The sequence below is a fragment of the Theobroma cacao genome, chromosome 1, assembly GCF_000208745.1.
Source record: "Theobroma cacao cultivar B97-61/B2 chromosome 1, Criollo_cocoa_genome_V2, whole genome shotgun sequence".
Lineage (NCBI taxonomy): Eukaryota > Viridiplantae > Streptophyta > Magnoliopsida > Malvales > Malvaceae > Theobroma > Theobroma cacao.
The window spans coordinates 31664369-31682295 of NC_030850.1; the positions used below are offsets into that span (position 1 = coordinate 31664369).

Genomic DNA, 17927 nt, shown 5'->3' on the forward strand with positions numbered 1-17927 from the left:
TGCCATCATATGCAAATAATGATCATCTCTGCTGTAACATGGCAAATAATGAACTAACTTAATTACTCATAATTACCATCACTAGTTCATTGAGTCTGAATATTTATAAATCCATGGAATAATTTTATAGAAGTCGACAAAATTATTCTAAAAAAGGAGGCGAATCCAGCATGGTGTGGTGGAAGTGAAAATTTGAAGTACTAAAGAATATGGCATTGTAACAGCTAGATAAGCTATGCCATGGTTGCTTTTTGGAGAAAAAGACGACCCTTTAACTTTAAACTTGAATCTAATATTAGTATAATGCTAATCATTAAAATCCAAGTCAAAGAAACTCCCCTGAGCTGTTTGCTCAGGCCTCAGTCATTACAAATTTCTGTAGTCCATGAGGTAGAGAAAATGATTAGAGGTCACTTCGATAAAGATCTTAGATTTGAGCTTAATACTTTCCTTCCTACTCTGGGAAAACTAAAACCAAAATAAATAAATAAATAAATAAAGTCTGACTTGTGTTTTGGTGCCTTTGTCGGTGCCACTCTAAAAATTTTCAGAGGGGAATAAATATCAAAATATGTGGTTGAAATTGCTATCCCAGTCAATGCCACTCCGTTCTTGGGGTTGTTTGTTGCTTTTTTGGGACCCAAACAACCTTGCTTTCAGTCGTCAGTAGGGGTGCAATAAGTCGGGTCAATACAGTGAAAGGCTCCATCCAGCTACATTTTTTACTCCGACTTGATTTGAAAAATAATTGAGGATTATCATTACTAACTTATATAAAAAATTCGAAATCCGACTCAATCTGAATTTAAATTCGAAATAAAAATAAAATTTTAATTTTAAAATATATTAGTAAATATTATATTTTATTAATATAGTATTTTAAAATTTAAAAATTTGATAAGATTCGTAAATCACTTAAATTGAGTATTACAAAAAACGAATTTGACTAGTCTAACTATTTGAATAGCTCCAAATCGACCTCTATTCAATAAGAAATAAGTTAAATTCGAGTATTTATTGAATTAACTCTAATAGTTCACGAATAGTTTGATCCCTTGCACGCTTAATCCTCAATAAGTCTAAATAAAGCTCCTCTCGTCTCTTATGAGGTACAGTAAGAGGAGCTAGTTCTTCAAGTTTATTCCTCCGTTGGATTCGCATATGATGTTTGGGTGCAAAACACAGCTCGTAAATATGCCCCACTTAATTTGAAATGAAGCAGGAGCCTTTGATTGGAGATTAGGCAGGAAAGCTTGTAATTGTGGCACTGGGGGTGGCGGTGTGGACCAATGATTGTTGATACTTGATGGTCCCCTCTTTACCTTATATTAACCCAGTGGCTGTTTCTAGCTGTAAAAGTTCTCAAGCCCTTCAACACTCATTTTACACCTAGCTTTTTTCCTCTTTTGTGCCTTTCCTCACATGCCACAGTCGACTGAAATAGTTTTAGAGAACCAGAAACCGAACATGTCTCTGTGCTTTAACCTCTCCACCGGGAAAGAAAGAAGCTTTGCAAGAGACCAAATTTATTCTGCCTTCAACAGCGAAACTAGAACTTGATTTGATCTTTGCTAACATGATTCCAAATGCCAGAGCTACTAGTATCAGGGCAGCCATGAAAATCACTGTCCACATTCAATACAAACTTGGTGTGTCTATGTGCACATGGAATAAAGGGGACAGATTTGTAGCAACACAAAGAAGACCACGCAACGTGTTTGGAGGTTTCTTAGACAAGCTCATGTCAATAAATTGTTTCGTGTCGTTCCCAACAGATCCTTCCATACACTAGTTAAGATGCCAGGCATCTTGGACAATGGCATTATGCCCAAACAATCGAGGAAGAGCTTTCGGTTTCTGGTAAAGATCCAATTTATTTTACGGTTTATCTGCAGATTTAAGCGCAAGAGGGTGTAAACCAAATTAGTGCATAAGAAAGAAATGCACAGACTCCTACTGGGGACCAAGTTGAATGCGATGGTTTATGGGTCCGGCTACTCTCTCTTGTACATTTGTAAAGCCTTGTAATCTTCAGGCATTCCACGTGAAAAACCTCCTCTTGATCATCACAATATAAGCCAGCAATTCCATCCACATGAATAACCAACTCCAAAAGCCAAGGTACAAAAAGGAAGCTCGTCCGTACGCACGAAAAATCAATTAGCAACAGCCTTTTTCACCTATATTTTTGGGTAATAATACTTGGATTGGAGAGGATTTTTATTATACTAAGTCAAGGATTTTCTATATGGAATCAAGGTCAGGTAGTGCAATCACCCTGCCATGCCGGCCTCTCCTTCTAGAATCACCCAAACCCAACCAAATGATTAAAAACAACCGGATTAGAATATGATTAGAATAATTGAGATAAAAAGCTGTCAGCGTCAGACCGCTCTTTTATGATTTCAACACCAAAGCATATGTAGGCCCATAAGCAGCTGCTACTATGTCCAGGTCATATTTTAATTAACTAAATTATATAAAAAAAATGTCATAGTTAAAGCATAAACCAGCTACCAAGTAGAACAGCCGCTTGCAGGCTGATGCCACATAGCCATATTTTTAATTTGGATCAAGACTAAAAGGAACAAATCAGATGGTGCTGAGTGATCGTAGATGACTCATTGATTCTACAAAGATCCAAACAACTGGCCACGTGTGATGCCAGGGCAAAAGGAATCGGTCCCCATTCCTAGTTTGGACATTTCCTACGCTACAATGACAATCTGGGTCCCTCTTTCGATGCCACCATTTTATTTTGATTGCTCGAGTTGCCACTAATCATTGCCATAAATTTATTCGGTGGATAATACAATTATTATAATAATAGAAGTATGTATGTATCCTTTTATTTGAAGTATTAAAAAATAATAAAAATTACCAGGAAATTGCAACACACAAATCTGACGCCAAAGGGAGAATATGTGATTGCCACCCAAGTGCGCAAGGGACAGTGTGGGGAGGTAGCTCACAAGTCTTCCGCCGCTGCCACCAAGCACAATGCCACCAAAAAAAAAAAAAGAATTTACAGTCTCAATGAAGTAAGTGGCAATCCAAAACTCTTTTAGATTCTTCCAATGTCTAAATTACTTCTCCAGCCGGTACCGCACCCCCTAAATTCGGTCCCTTTTGGCCATATTTTGTAAATGGACAACCAACTGGCAATTAAAGCTCACATGCCCCCTTCCAAGTCCACTTCTTTGCTCATGGCACTCCACCTACAAGAACATGCAAAATTTGGCTGATTCATTTCTGAATTTTCGTCTCTCTTAACTTCAATTTGATAAGTGAGGTGGTGTGTATATTTATAAAAGCAACAAGCAAGCGTGCACATATTCATGGTCATAGAGCTATGACCCCCTTTTTACCCTACCTATAACACTGCACCATATTTTTGCCAAAATGGCCTACCACCGTACCATCCTGTCTAAGAAAGAAAAATCCATGTGATCCAGCGATCGCCCTCCACTATAACCTAGCACAAGGGCATTTAAGGAAACATAGATGAAAGATTATCCCAAAGAATCGAACAAGTAGGCCGACACACCGGCCAGGACGCCATTAATCTAAGTTCTGTTTCTTGCCAGATGCTAGTAGTAAACACAATATACAACAAAAATTTACGAGTACAATTTGGTCATTTTCATATTTTCCACCTTGTTGCCACTATTACCACGTGGACTGCTTTCTCCACGGAAAGGATAGACTTTGGTAGCTTGATTCCGTTTGGACCTATATACCAACTGAAACTCTAAAACTACATTGCTAAATCTACAACACAACTCCATTCACTCCAAAAAGAGTTCAGTATGCAATTGTATTAATTGAGTATCTCCTTTTCTCTCTCTCTCTCTCTCTCTCTCTTTTCTTTATTTTCAGAAGCAGGAACAGTAGAATACAGATGGACTGAGAACTGAGTTAAGAAAATAATTAAAAAAAAAAGTAAACAAGAAGAATGAGTAGGTCATCATAGTAAAAAAGAAGACACAAAAATAATGAAGAGAAAATGGCAAAATAAGAAATAAAAATAACAAAATAAATGACAAAAAATAGCAGTCCTGTGGAAATTTACCGGCGACTATGCCTGCTGTGATTTCATTCTGAGTGTCCGTACAAGTCATAAGGCGCCCATAAAGCGTCGAGTGGACACGGCTTTTTCGAATCCAGTCTAAGCCACGGCTTACCGCTACCGGACCAATGCAAGAGGCTAACTGGACCGGGGTGCAAGTCCCGACAACTTCCCCTCACATTGTCCCCACCCAGCCCATGCTGGTTCCATCTATGCTCGATGGGTGCCACGCGTCCCGCAAAAACCAACAAGAACGGCGGCAACGAGCCAAGCTCGTAGATCCGGTCACTTTTCTGGATCTCCATCCACCTCTCGATCCGCTTCGTGTACCCGACCCGCCTCCACTTAACCAGATCTATCACCATCACCCCCGTGTTAAAATAGCACGGCTTCCTACCATTGAACGTCCCCGAAAGCCGTTGGTCCGACCAGAAACCGCCCGTGAAATATTTTGTGAAGTTGGCGTGGCAGTATTCCGGTGCCCCGATTGTTCGTGAACCCAAGTTGGTACTCCACAGCTTAGAGATATCGTCAACAACGACTAGATCAGAGTCCAAATAAATCACTCTCCGTACGCACGGCTCCAGCAGATCGGCTAAGTAATTTCTAGCATAATTTAACGGCTGTTCAAGCGCTTGCCTAACGGAAGAAGATATTAAGTTCCGTACAATCTCAGGATCGAAATAATAAACCTTGAACTTCAATTGAGGGAACGTGGATCGAACCAGGGTTTCCAGATTGGTCTCTGAGACAAGGAAATGGAAGAAAATGTTCTCCGGACACAAAGAATGCTGGAGAATGGAGTGCACGGCGGCGATTGAGCCACGGAGGTACTCGACATCGAGCGTAATAGCCACATGGACTAAAGAAGGATCGCAAACGCCGGTGATTTTGTGGCCGGTGAAGCCACATTCATCCGCATTGCGAAATTCGGAGGCTTTTCGAAAAGAGAAGCGGTCCTCCAGTGAGTGTGGTGAAGTGGACAACTGATATGACGGTAACCGGAGGTAGCTGTCGAGGTGAGAGGATCTAATGGCTTCAGCTGGAGGAAATGACTGGAGTGAAGGAGAAAGAACAATCATCACCATTGCAGCGGAAAAGAACCCTGAAAATCGCATTATCCAAAGCATCTTAATACCGTAAATCCCTCTCCTCTTTTTTTTTTTAGATTTGAAATCGAAGCGATCTGCTAAGATTATAGAGAGGGAGGATCGAAGGAACGATAGGGTTCCTTTTAGGTCCGCCAGAGTTCAAAAGGGTAAAATGAACAAATATGGAGTAAGAAGCCAAGTACAGAATCGATTTCTTTCTTGGCTCTGTGTCAAAGAGGAATTTGCCGTGGGAAGGAAGCGACCTCTGTTAGGAAAGAAATAGTACAAAGGAATCGGTGGAAAATGAACTACGGCGTTGGAAAAGGGGCACGGTGCTACCGTGCGCCGCCGGAGTAACGCTTTCACGCCCTTCACTTCTCCCCCTCTCCGTCCCGTCCTCTTTCTCTTTGGGAGAAGCTGATGGGTAGCAGAACAGAGATAAGAGGCAGAGACAAGAGAGAGAGAGAGAGAACGATGGAGGTGAGATGAACAGCTTTTTTTTCTTTTATTGTTTCTTAGCTTCGCGATTTCCACCATAGAAATCCACGGCCAAACATAATTATAATTTTTAGGGTACAGAGTATATATCTAATAACACTAACAGAGTAATTAAATTTGGAAAAAAAAAAAACTCTATTTAGAAAATGTAAAAGATTTATTGCTTATAAAGGAGTAATATATACACCGGCAAAGCTTCGAAGAGGGAAGGCAACCAGCTGTCCTTGTCTTCTACTAGAATGACAATTGTATCCCCTAACCTACACGTACATTTTGTACACTTGGATAGTTGTACACGTCACTCATGGCCTTTTTTGTTGGTGTTCGATCAGTGTTTTACTACTATTCAGTTTTAACGTCAATAATAAAAAGACTAACCCAAATGCAAGTGTAGCTGGGTATTGTCCGAGCCCACCCGGTTACCGTTGCTTTTATAACCCGATTGGTTCACATCCTTACCCTCAGCCCCACTCCTTTTTCCTTTTTCCTTCCCTTCAAAAAGTGGGGCGATGGATCACATCATCTTAACTTAACAGAGAAAGGTTTTTTCGATTTGGCCTAGCCATGATTGTGTTTACACCTAGAACAAGTGAACACTGACCATGCACAGACTTCCTGTGACCTGGACTTGCTTTTAGAGTAAAAAAGGGAAAAATTTTTGCTAAAACATACAAACAATCAATGTCCTGATGCTTGTTTACGATCCCATTTTTATCTATTGAGAGGCATGCAATTATTATTTTTTATGTTGGAGTTGAATTTGGCTTAGTGAGATCGTGGCGATAAAATGTGCCTAGTAGTTTAGATGCAATGGTAATTATCGGCCAGAGAGAAAAGAGAATCTTGGTAGTATCAAAACTTGTTGTGTTTTGATGTGGGATTGATGTAAAGATATTAGGATGTTACTGATAAGGATTAGTGACCATATATATAACATATATCACAAGTAATGGCAGCTGTCCTGATTGAGAAAGAGTTTGTCTTATTCAGGAAAACAATTAGTATGGTAACTGAATTCCCTTCAGGACCTAATCTGCTATTGGAACAAACTAAAATTGTTGACTGTGCTATGTAATTGAATTTCTGGTTTACGTTTATTTGATATCTTTTTCTGCTGGAACTGATAACAAGTCACTAACACTTTGTTTCACCACTCCAGGATTCACAGTAGAATAATTTCTGAGAATCTGGAGGAAAAAATTGATTTTAATAACCAATAACAGTTTCCATTTTTGTTCAATAATTAAAAAAAAGTACATACTTCAAATAATGAATAATGTTAAAATGACTGATTTTTCTACTAATCACAAAAGTTAAATATCTACAAATTTATTAGTGTTTTAATTACGTTTACACCAAATTTATGAGAAATTAGACTGTCCTACAAGTATTATTTCTTTAAAAGAAATAAAAATACATTCACCGAATAAAGTATAATTTTCACCCTCTTTTTTTTTTAATGATGAAAGAGGCATGTACGGTCGTAGTACCATATATAAGATTTCAAAACATTAACTGCCTGTATTGATTTAACAGTTTGTAGAAACATACTTAATTAAGATGCAATCAAGTCATCAAGTTCATAAAAAGGCCCTTCAACCCATGTGACAAATCTTTCCCATCCTTAACCATGATCAGAATTATTGCTACAGCAATGCATGTCCCCCCACAGTTTTGCCTTTTAATTTGTCCCCCCAACCAAGAAAAAAAAAAGGATAAAAACAAAATCATCAACCCTAAACCTTGCCAATACAAGAATTTTCTCAAAATTTGATATCAGGGTGGTTTCTTTAATTAACAATTACGGATATTTTATTGACAAGACTGGAGCACTAATTATATGTTAATTGACAAAACTGTCCTTCACGGACCGGGTCCCGCCGAATATGTGGACCCCATACGACTATTCTTTGTCCTTTAGTCCCACACTTAACACGTAGATTTAAAACTCTAAATGTTACACGAAAACCGAGCTGGTTTAAAAGCCGAAGATGAGCAAGCAAAATCCAGTGTGCTCTGACCCCCCCGCCCCTCAGAAAACACCAGAGACCCCATGGGCTGAGAGCAGAGCTTAGCAGAGTCCGATTAAGACCAACGGCATACAGCCACGTGGATTGACCGAAAGCACAGTGAGGTCAAGTCCACGTCATAGGTGCGCCGGTGCCAGGGGGAGGTACCGGGTACGGCACTGCCCACCGCAGCTGTGCCAAACGCAATTCATCATGATTAATGACGCCTTGTGAAGCGTGTTCCTCGGTGAGCTCATCGGCACTCCGTACAACTTAACTCTTTCAACACTCCTTTACTTTCTCCAGCCTGGAGTCCACTTTAACTTCACCACAAGAATCATATGAGGGTGGGGTTTCCAAACATATGGATTCAAATATCAACCTGCACCCATACCCGTTGGTTGCTAGGTTTATGATGTAGTGGGAGTAGACTAACTTAGTCTATCAATCAAAAGATTAAAATAAAACTGCAATAATAGACATGTGTCAGGCGTGGGCCCACCTTTGTATGAAAATGGGGTAACATTTTCACCAAGCCTCTAATTACTAATTGGTTATTTTATAAACAAAAGGAGATAAAAGGATGTCCATGCTTCTGCTCCTGTTTCTATTCACTATCATTAACCAAATACTAACTTGAACATGTAACCACACGACGAGAATAACTACTTGATCATAAAATACTTAAAATTTTATCCCAATCTCATTCACTAAATAAATGTTCAAGTCCAAGCGATATTCTAAAATTAAAAGTTTCAAAAATATGTTTAAAAATTATAATTTCACAATTTAGAAGAAGGCACTTTAATGATAATTTAAATTCTCCATTTCAATCTTATTTTACTTTTATCCATTTTGCAAACTCAAATAACAATTTGATATGCAGGATGGTGGATAAAGTAAGATAAAATTTGTCCTATCCTATTTTGGATATACATTTTGAAAGAAAAATATGATGAGAAATATAACGAGATATTGTCCTAATATAGAAGGACTCCACTCAGTCGTACAAAAAAAAAGTGTATATTATTTTAATCCTATAAGATAAGATGATATGTTAGATACCTTTATTTTCATGTTTTCTATTTAATCCTTAAGAATAACGTTTATACTGACAATGAAAGAAAGGATAAGTTTGATCCGTTGTGAGAAATTATTTTATCCAACCCTTAATCTTTTTCTTAACAAACATAAGAATATCACATATTCATTTCAATCTTTGAGCATTTGATAAGATGATATTATTTAATCCAATTAATCTACTTTCTTATCTCATTTTATTGTATTATATTCTTCATCTTACTCAACACGTGGGTAAAATATTATTTCCAATGAGAGAAGGATATTTGTTAATATTAAGTGCCCGGTTGGTTTAACATTTTTTTCAATTTATTTATTTTTTAAAAGCATAAGTTAATTTAAACAATATTTTTGAAAAAATAATTTTTTTAAAAACAAAATTAAAAAAAAAACTTAAAGAAACGAACTTTCTCTTCTCTTATTTTAAAAACATATCGACTTTTCAAAAAATACTTTTATCTCTCTCAATCAATCTCTATCTTCTCTCCTCGCTTCTGCAAATAATTATTTTTAAATACAAAATCATAATCTCCTTTTTCTTTATCTTTTAATTTAAAAATTATTAAAAAAGCAATAAAAAAACAAAAAATCTAGTAATAGAATAGCAAAATTTAAATTTTTTTTATTTTTACAAAGATTAAGAGAAAAAAAAACTTAAAATTTAAAGTTACATTCAAATACTATTTAAAAATTCTCTCTCTTTATCTAATATTATTATTATTATACAAGTTTAAGAGATGTTCAATCTTTTTATAGTTTTTTTTTATTTTAATATTTAAAATTTTATATAAACTTGAAACATATTTGTTTTGTTCCTATTTATTAGGTGATTGAAGATAACATGAATATTTTTATGATGATTTTAACTAAAATTAGAATTTATATAATTTATTTTGTCAAACAACTAATCAAACAATTTTAATTTAATTTTAAAAATTATTTTTTATAAAAAATTCATAATAACATTTAAATTAAAAAAATTAAACTAAGTATTTAATTTTAACAAATATGAAAGCTCGTTAGCAAAGGCTTTAATGGGAGGAAAAAGTAGATATTTGTATTGTCATCATAAAAACGGGTAACCTAATAAATGTGCTGCAGGTACAAATCTATTTGGGCTCAATCCAACTCATTTGAGTTGCTTGCAACCTTTCTCAACTGACATTTATGGAACACATTTTTCTTGGAACAGTCCCTTGTTGGAAAGGTTACCAATAGGATAATGACTTGAAAATGTGACCAATTAGAGTTGGAAGTCCTGTTCCCTTTCATCACGCCCCTGTAATATGCGTACTACACATCTCACCAACTGTACATAATTTATAACTTGGAAGCTTAAATACGTCATTCACATGGAAACACATAGCTTTAAGCCAAGGCTTGTAACAGTATGTATATGGCATGGGTCGGCGTGACAATATTCTTTTTTTATTTTGTTTGGGAACTTATTCCACGGGGACTTTTGACTTTAAATTTCATACATCTAACAGGCTTCATAATTCTAAATTTATTTATCTAACACGCAAATTCATGCTATTATTAGATACAACGTATCATTGCATTCCCTGGGTCTTGATGGCCAGATGCAGACATCCTTGTCATGAAGGTCATGGGTTCGAAAGCAATAAGAAGCTTTGACTGCAGCAATAAAGTGTTCTGTTTGTTTAAAGGGGGCAATCTTGTATAAGTAAAGCTCAATAGAAATAGACAAGTATTTTTCTGATTTTACGTTGGGTCAACTGTTCTGAACTTTTATTGATCAATAAGCTTAAGAGGCAGAGTAGAAAAATGCATGAATGGTGGATGAGGAGAGCCACCTCCAAACCTAACAGTGGCAAAGCGAAACGGGGCAAGGCAACAAAAAGGCGTAATGCATTAATTTAAATTTGGTCAACTTTATGAAACCTCAATAAATAGGAGAGTGCAACTTCGGGGCAGGCATGCAGCTCTAGGAAGAGCCTGACCTGATGCGACAGAGTCAGCATTTAACATTGCAAAAAGCTTTCCCCTTTTTTTTTTCCTTCGAAGAAGAAAACTAATACTTAATGCAATGTGTGGCAGCAGCGAAATTTCAATAGGGTGATGGCGTCAGGTTAAGTAGACGTTAATCGGGTTAGCCGTTGGAACGAAGCAGTCATGTTAGGTTGACTCTAGAAACAGCTCCCAGAACTTGCATAGGGTTTTTCTTTCTTGTAATTTTTTATTTCGTAGCCGTTGGGTGAATAGTGTTGCTCGTGCCTTCGCCTGTAAGGCTTCGACTTTGTCTTCAGTCTAAACAGTGGTTTCCACATCGATAGAGATCTAAATAAACGGGGTTTTTCTGCTACTTTTGGAAACGCACTTCACAAATAATTCAAATATTATAGTATTCTCTAGAAATTTAAATATTAAATCACTTTTTCTCTTTCTTTTTCATTAGAGATTGATAATCTTGATTGATATGGATCGTTCTCGACGTGTTGATTGCTTCCACGCTTATTAAATTGTTCCAAAACATTAATTATCACTCTTAATTTTACAAAAAATTAAATTGAGATCTTATCAGATGAAAGGTCATGATCATGAACTTAATCATATTTTTCTACTAGAATGTATAGGTTTGAAAGTTATGAATCACATGAGTTATGCATGGTTAGGTATCTAGTTCTTGTTACATAGACCGAAATAAAAATAAAAATGGAGATTTTCTCATATATTTATACACTAATGCTAGTAACAAGTTTGGTGTTAGATTTGGACTTGAAAATTGAAATTGCTGAGCAAAGGCTAGGAAATAGACATTTTAGAGGCAGTTGGATTAAATATTGGTCCGAATTATATACCAAAAGCAAGAAAACAAACAAATTATGATATAAAATCATATAAATAATCGAGGTTTTGATCTTATAAGTTATATTGTTGTTAGCTTGTCTTTGTTGATATCATACGTATGCTACAATATACTGCTGACATTGCATTTTGTCCATAAATAAATGAATATTTTAAGGCTTCCACTTTTCAAGTTCTAAAACTTCAATTCAAGAATGTCCAAGGATTTGTGATTAAAAAAAATTAAAAATTAATGAGTAGAAGCAGATTCTGTAATTAATTAAGTAATTATGTAAATTTTTATACCAAAGTATTTAACTTATTGGTTGGTGAATGATTCTACTATATAAAGAATAAAGTTTAAATTCTTATTTTCTCAATTACATAAAAAAAAACCCACATACATTTCCAAAATTTCGACAAAGTATGCCTTTTACTTGAAAACTTTAAAACGTAGGGTAAAATACAAGAACTTGTTGCAATGGCAAAGTGCTCGAGACTGACCAATCCGGTGGAATTCGTTTGTCACATTTTAATGATATTATATTGGTTGAGAAAATAAGAAATGTTGTGGAGTTGAGAAACATGCAAGTGATTCTATTTTTTGCTTGGGCTGCACTGCACTTCTGAAAAGTGAGTTAGAGGACGACTTGGGAAGTGATTCTAAAGGCAATAATTCTACAGATTTAGTGCTTACAGCACAAGAAGCTTTTAAAGGAAAGCAAATCATACGATTCCTCCACAAGAAGGAAAGGGGACGTTGACGTTGAATTCCCATTAAAAAACAAATAAACAGTTTTGTTCTTGAACTTAATCATTCATCTTTTATACTGACTTATAAAAAAAAACATGTTGCATTTGCACCATCCCAATATCTTAGGGTCAAAACAGTGGAGATTGCAAGGATGAAGCTAACCATGTACTCTTCCCTATGTTTGTTGAACAGATATATAATAATCTTATTAGTGGGTTTGCACTTTGCACTTTTCTAGGCACCCAAGATTGTTTTTTACAGGTAAAGAAGCCACTTGTGGTCATGTTTTTATTTCATTACTTTTAAACCTTTGGGGCTTCATGTGGTACTTGTTGAGTAATTGACTGACTGTGTTGATCTTTTTCATTAGAAAATCAGTCGATGAAAACGGATTGGGCATAGGCTTGAATTACGATCCAACAAATTGTGCACTTGAGCCTTAGCTGTTATTGGGCTGGCTGGCAATCGGCCCTCGAGTCTCAGTACGCCTCGGTGTAGGTTAGTATTACTTCTAGATATCGAACATGGCCCACAGTGGCCCCAGCCTATAAATTTGGGTTGAACTAAATCATTCCTCTTTGGTGCTTATTATTATCTTCTAATATAAAACTCAATGATCTAAATGTCAAGTAACTACTGACTAGAAGTGTAAATGCAACATGTTAATTAAGACTATTTAATATGTAGGATCAATTTCTTGAAGGTATTATATTGTTACAGGAACTGGAACAGTGTATATATATATATGAAACTCGTGAAATTAAGATTATTTATTTTGACAAGCTTAAAAATAGAACAAAAATTAAATTGAAATCAATTCTATAAATTAAACTTATTCACTTTTTATTTTTGAGAATAGAAAACTTAAATCACTTGAGTGGAGTTTCTCAGAAAATGATCCCAAAATAGCTTGGCAAATGTCAATAAACAAACCATAGTCTCTCCTTCGTTTGGTTCGCATTCAACTTTTATGTAACGAAGTCAATGGCACGTCAAGTTCTATTAATTGCACTACCTCATAAGCTAAGAAAACCAAGGAACCGACCAGGTTTAATTGTTTAAGGTCATAAGCATGACTTGGTTGGTTTTTGGTTAAGCTGGTAGCATTAAAGGCCACGTATAAGAGCAGCAATATCTATAAATAATTATAAAGACATGAAAGAGCTCGACTTTATGTTTTTGTCTAGAGATGGACAAAGTCGCAAAAGTCAAAATTAGAATTTCATAGATATAATAAAGGAGTAGAAAAATTAGAATGCGAGGAAAATTTGCTGTTTTATTGGGCACAAATTGCAGGAGACCGAAAGTAATGTGCATGTGTTTGTAGTTAATTTTTTAATTGGCTGAAAATGATGTAGAAAGAATCTGAGCAATCTCGAAGAAGTAGATATTGAGTCTTGATGCCCTCTTCAGAAAGCTCAATTAAATATAGATTGGTACGTTTAACAAATGGGACCTTAGCTGTGGGATTCCCTATTTCTAGCGCATTTATACGTGGGGTGATGTCTAGCAGCCAGGGGCGCCCACATCATCCATGATGCAACATTACTCTGAAGTTGCATCAGAAAAATGAATATTTTTAGACAGTTCTTGCTTACAATGGATCTTGAAAGATTACTGATGATGCTGAAGAGAATAGATTTTATGCCCTTTGTTTGATTTTATATGATTAATTAACATCATTAGACCAACGATTTTTTAGCAGAATAATTCATACATTAATCTCTCTGACGATCTCCCAGATTAAAATTAGCTTTAATTGTCTCTTTCTTTTTTTCTCCTTTCTACCTTTTACAAACATAGGAAACTAAGAAGAATTGTTTTAAAAGTGCTCAGCTACTGTTGAAAAAGGTTTCTTTAATTGAATAAACATCTTTAGGTTGAGCAGACAACAAATATATATTGCAAATATGGGCTTGCTGTAGTGGAGAATAATGGAAATTTTACTAATGTTGAATTACTATAGGTACAAACTTGTAGAACAAGATCTTATTAATGATTTGTAGTACTAGCTACCTATATTTCAAGTTAATTGAACAAACCCAATAATTGATCAGAGCATGGTTTTATAAGGGTAAAATCCAACCCAAGAAAAAGAAAGGAAGAAAATTAGAACTCTTATCTGTCAAGAACAAGAAAATAATTGATCGTGACAATCTGTAAATTGTAGTGCACTAACTTGAGAGTCACATGAAAAAAATATATACAGGTGATTACTACAATATACGCGGTTGCAAGATTGTGACATCCTAAGCGCTACTTTCGTTGAAAGTTTGAAGAAAGCTACACGTAAGCTTTAGATCAACAGCAAGGATTTGAGTATTCAGTGTTTTGAGATGCACAAAAGGAATTCTCGTCTTAAAGATGGCTCTCAGATCCCACAACCACCGCCAAGGACAAAAAGGTGCATCATCAAAGCTCTCATTGCCCCACCACAAGGGTCTTGAATGATCTTGGTTCAATGCTCTTTACAATTACTTGCATGTAGTTCCCAAACCCCCACCAACCTTGAATAGTTTTAGCTGAGGCTACTGTCATATGAAACAGAAAAACTTTGCCCTACGCTATGTATAAAAATTTAAATTATTCTTCAAGAATCCTACATTATTTGGTCTTGATGGCGTAATAGCTAATTATATTGTTTTTCCTATAATTTGAATCATTGAATCTTGCTTACAGATATATAATAAGAAGGAACAAATTAAGGTGATATATAAAACAAAACAAAAAAAATTGTACTTATCCGATGTGAGGGTCACTAGCGACCATATAAATCAACACTTAGTGGAGGAAGGAATTAATAGCAGCCCAACTTGATGAAATACGCATAGAACTTAATTATGCTTAATTCAATAAAAAATTGTTGACAAGCTCAAATGATGCTTCCCCTATTAAAATCCATTTTTCGTCCCAGACAAGTAGTTAGGTGACTTTAACAGCTTTTTGCCAAACTAAGCAAGTTACTGGTTTCAAATCACAAAGACAAGAACAACATTAAAATCACATTTAAGAGCAAAAAATTAATAGATGATTTTTTTTTATTTTCTTTGGGAATTGATCCTTGCCTAATTTCCATGAACTTTAATTCCTTCCACCACCAAGTTTGTGGCGAAAATGACCAGATGTAAAAACCCTTTTCAGCTTTTCTCACTTTTCTCTTTTTTACCGTTGACAAATAATTGCAGAGCTAAGCTTCCCTGCCTCCCTAGGCACCAGCTGACCTTGCCCCATCACCAAGGATTTGTAGATCTCAACGATCACTTTCTCATCATACTCTTTCATCGGACCCTTCCCGAAGGCAGCAATCCCATCACCTATGGCTCCTCCGTAGCCAGTATTAATCATCCTGGAGTTGGCGAACCCCAGCATCATCTTCACGTAGGCATCACGTAGCCAAACAAAGAATTTCTTGGGTGAAGGTATCCTCAGCTTCGCCTTGACCCTGATCCTCCAGAACCTCCTCCGCCGCGTGGAACCAAGCTCCACCCTGTTCCGCCGTGTCCGTCGTCCCGAACCATTGAGCTTGACGTAGCCTCTCCTCTTCCAGTACCCTCTCAATCCCTTGTACATGGTCGCAGAAATACCTTCCATGACTGACCTTTCTTACTTTGATCCAGTTTCTCTCTAGTTCTTTTCTCCAGAGAAAGGAAAATGGAGAAAGAGAGAAGCGGGAGATGGATGAGAGATTGAAGAGGGTGATAAATTTGGTATAAGTGTGAGGATATATATATATATATATATATATATATATATATATATNAGTAGTAGTAGTAGTAGTGATATATATATATATATATATATATATATATATATATATATTATTATATTATATAAAGCCGAAATTAATGATAGCAATGTGTAGTAGTATATGGTAATACATACGGAGGAGAAATAGAGGGGGTGGCGCTCATAAATGAAAGGTGCTAATACGAACCGGCATTTCTCACGGGTGTCGCTCTCCATATTCAATGCGTGTGGACATTCCACGTGCCTCATTTTAGCCGTTGGATCCTTGCAAATGGAATTCATCCATGATGTGCCATCAGATTCCTTTCACTCCTCAAATTAACAAGTCCTTTTCTTCGACGCTTGATACCTTTTATGTAATTTGGAATTTAACCAATCATGTTCATAGATAAGGATTCCAAATCTTAATGAATGAATTTCATAATAAAATAAAATTATTAAGGGATATAATATTTATATATGTAAGTTAATTGAATTTATTTTCTTTTTTAATAATTTGTCCTTAAAAGTGTCACAGTGTTCATATGCTATGTGGATTAGTTTCTAAAGAACTTGTCAATGATCATGGTTCGGTAATAATCTCTTAATTTGAGAAAAAAAAATTGCATATGTGAATATAAGTGTTTTGAAGTGTAAATTTGAAATACAAATAATTAAAATGTTGCAATTCATTTATATTATTAAAATAAAAAATATTTTAATGAAAATTACTCAATGTAATTAGATTCTTATTTGCAATTTGGATAAATCTTATTAATATTTATGATAAAAAATAGTCAAAATACTAATTTAAAAATATAATGAGTAAAAATGTCCGATTTCATCAATCAAAACGTTTTCCAACATTGTATTTTTGAATATTTTATTTATGTGGAGTGAGTTCAATTTTATTTGTAAAGAAAATATAATTATTTTATTTTATACACTATGGCTAAAAATTTTAAACATTACAATAGAGATTAAAATATTATTGTATATCTTTTTATTTATCATATTAATTCATTAATTATTTTAAATATATTTTAATAAAGCTTGTGACAAATTTTTAATCTAGGTTATAGAGTTTAGAAGCTCCAACAACTGTGTAAGATAATAGCACAATAAAAGTCATCATCATCAAAGAAAAGAGGAAGGTCAAGATTCGAAGAGGAAATGAAGTGTGAAAAAAGTCATGAGTGGGTACCGGCAGTTTAATAACTCAAGGGGAAATGGAAAAGGATACCTGTCGCAAATTTTAGGCTTGTAGCTTAATTAAGTGGAAATGAGAAGGTATGATCCAATCGAGATGAAGGGTACGGTTTACCAACCCTCAAGTTTCACGCCTTTGAGGTGGGAAATGGGTTGGATATGTGTGTGGTGAACCACAAGCTCATCAAGCCATTTCTGTGGATAAGGGATAACTAACCATCTTTTTATTTCTTTTTCTATTATTGATGATATATGAGAAAAATTCTATTTTCAGAGAAATAGACGAATGTTTACACGTATAATATTTTAGATTTAATTAAAATTAGATATTCTCTCTTAAAAATTCAAAATTATTTTCTTTGTAACATATGTCACCAATCTTGAGACTCGTAGTCTAATGTTAACAACTTTGTAGCAAAAAAAATTAAATTACAAGTTTTACTTTTCAATCCCAGTGCCTAATTAAGGAAAAATCATTAAATATTATGATTTATGAACTCCTAAGTCGTGTCTATCTTTTCTTTAATTAGTCATAAACTTATCACATATAATCAATATTAAAGTGGTACATCTTCGGTCTTTTCAACATTTAATCATATTTAATTAAGCATGGTCCTAATTAAATATTTTGCACAAGGACAAGGGCATTTTCGAGACTTGATTAGTTAACTTGGTTTAGATCA

At 35.2% G+C, this 17927-nt stretch overlaps 2 protein-coding genes across 3 annotated transcripts; both read right to left on the reverse strand.

Annotated features, from left to right (window-relative positions):
• Positions 2772 to 5781, reverse strand: LOC18613640 (probable galacturonosyltransferase-like 7). Of its 2 annotated transcripts, XR_001926189.1 has the most exons (3): positions 4073 to 5781; positions 3374 to 3475; positions 2772 to 3218 (listed from the first exon to the last, which is right to left on the reverse strand). XR_001926189.1 is itself a non-coding variant. In XM_007050975.2 (2 exons), exon 1 carries the CDS (start codon positions 5197 to 5199, stop codon positions 4096 to 4098), a length of 1104 nt encoding a protein of 367 aa, XP_007051037.1. In that variant the 5' UTR covers positions 5200 to 5777; the 3' UTR covers positions 2772 to 3218; positions 4073 to 4095. The 2 variants fall into 2 exon arrangements, 1 of the variants encoding a protein (XP_007051037.1); XM_007050975.2 differs by lacking the exon at positions 3374 to 3475 and having other exon boundaries at positions 4073 to 5777.
• On the reverse strand, positions 15123 to 16027 carry LOC18613641. Its single transcript, XM_007050977.2, has one exon. It carries the CDS (start codon positions 15898 to 15900, stop codon positions 15472 to 15474), a length of 429 nt encoding a protein of 142 aa, XP_007051039.2. The 5' UTR covers positions 15901 to 16027; the 3' UTR covers positions 15123 to 15471.

Bases quoted from the DNA above. Each gene is read 5' to 3' on its own strand.
- LOC18613641 (XM_007050977.2), bottom strand. From the start codon at position 15,900: ATGGAAGGTATTTCTGCGACCATGTACAAGGGATTGAGAGGGTACTGG.
- LOC18613640 (XM_007050975.2), bottom strand. From the start codon at position 5,199: ATGCTTTGGATAATGCGATTTTCAGGGTTCTTTTCCGCTGCAATGGTG.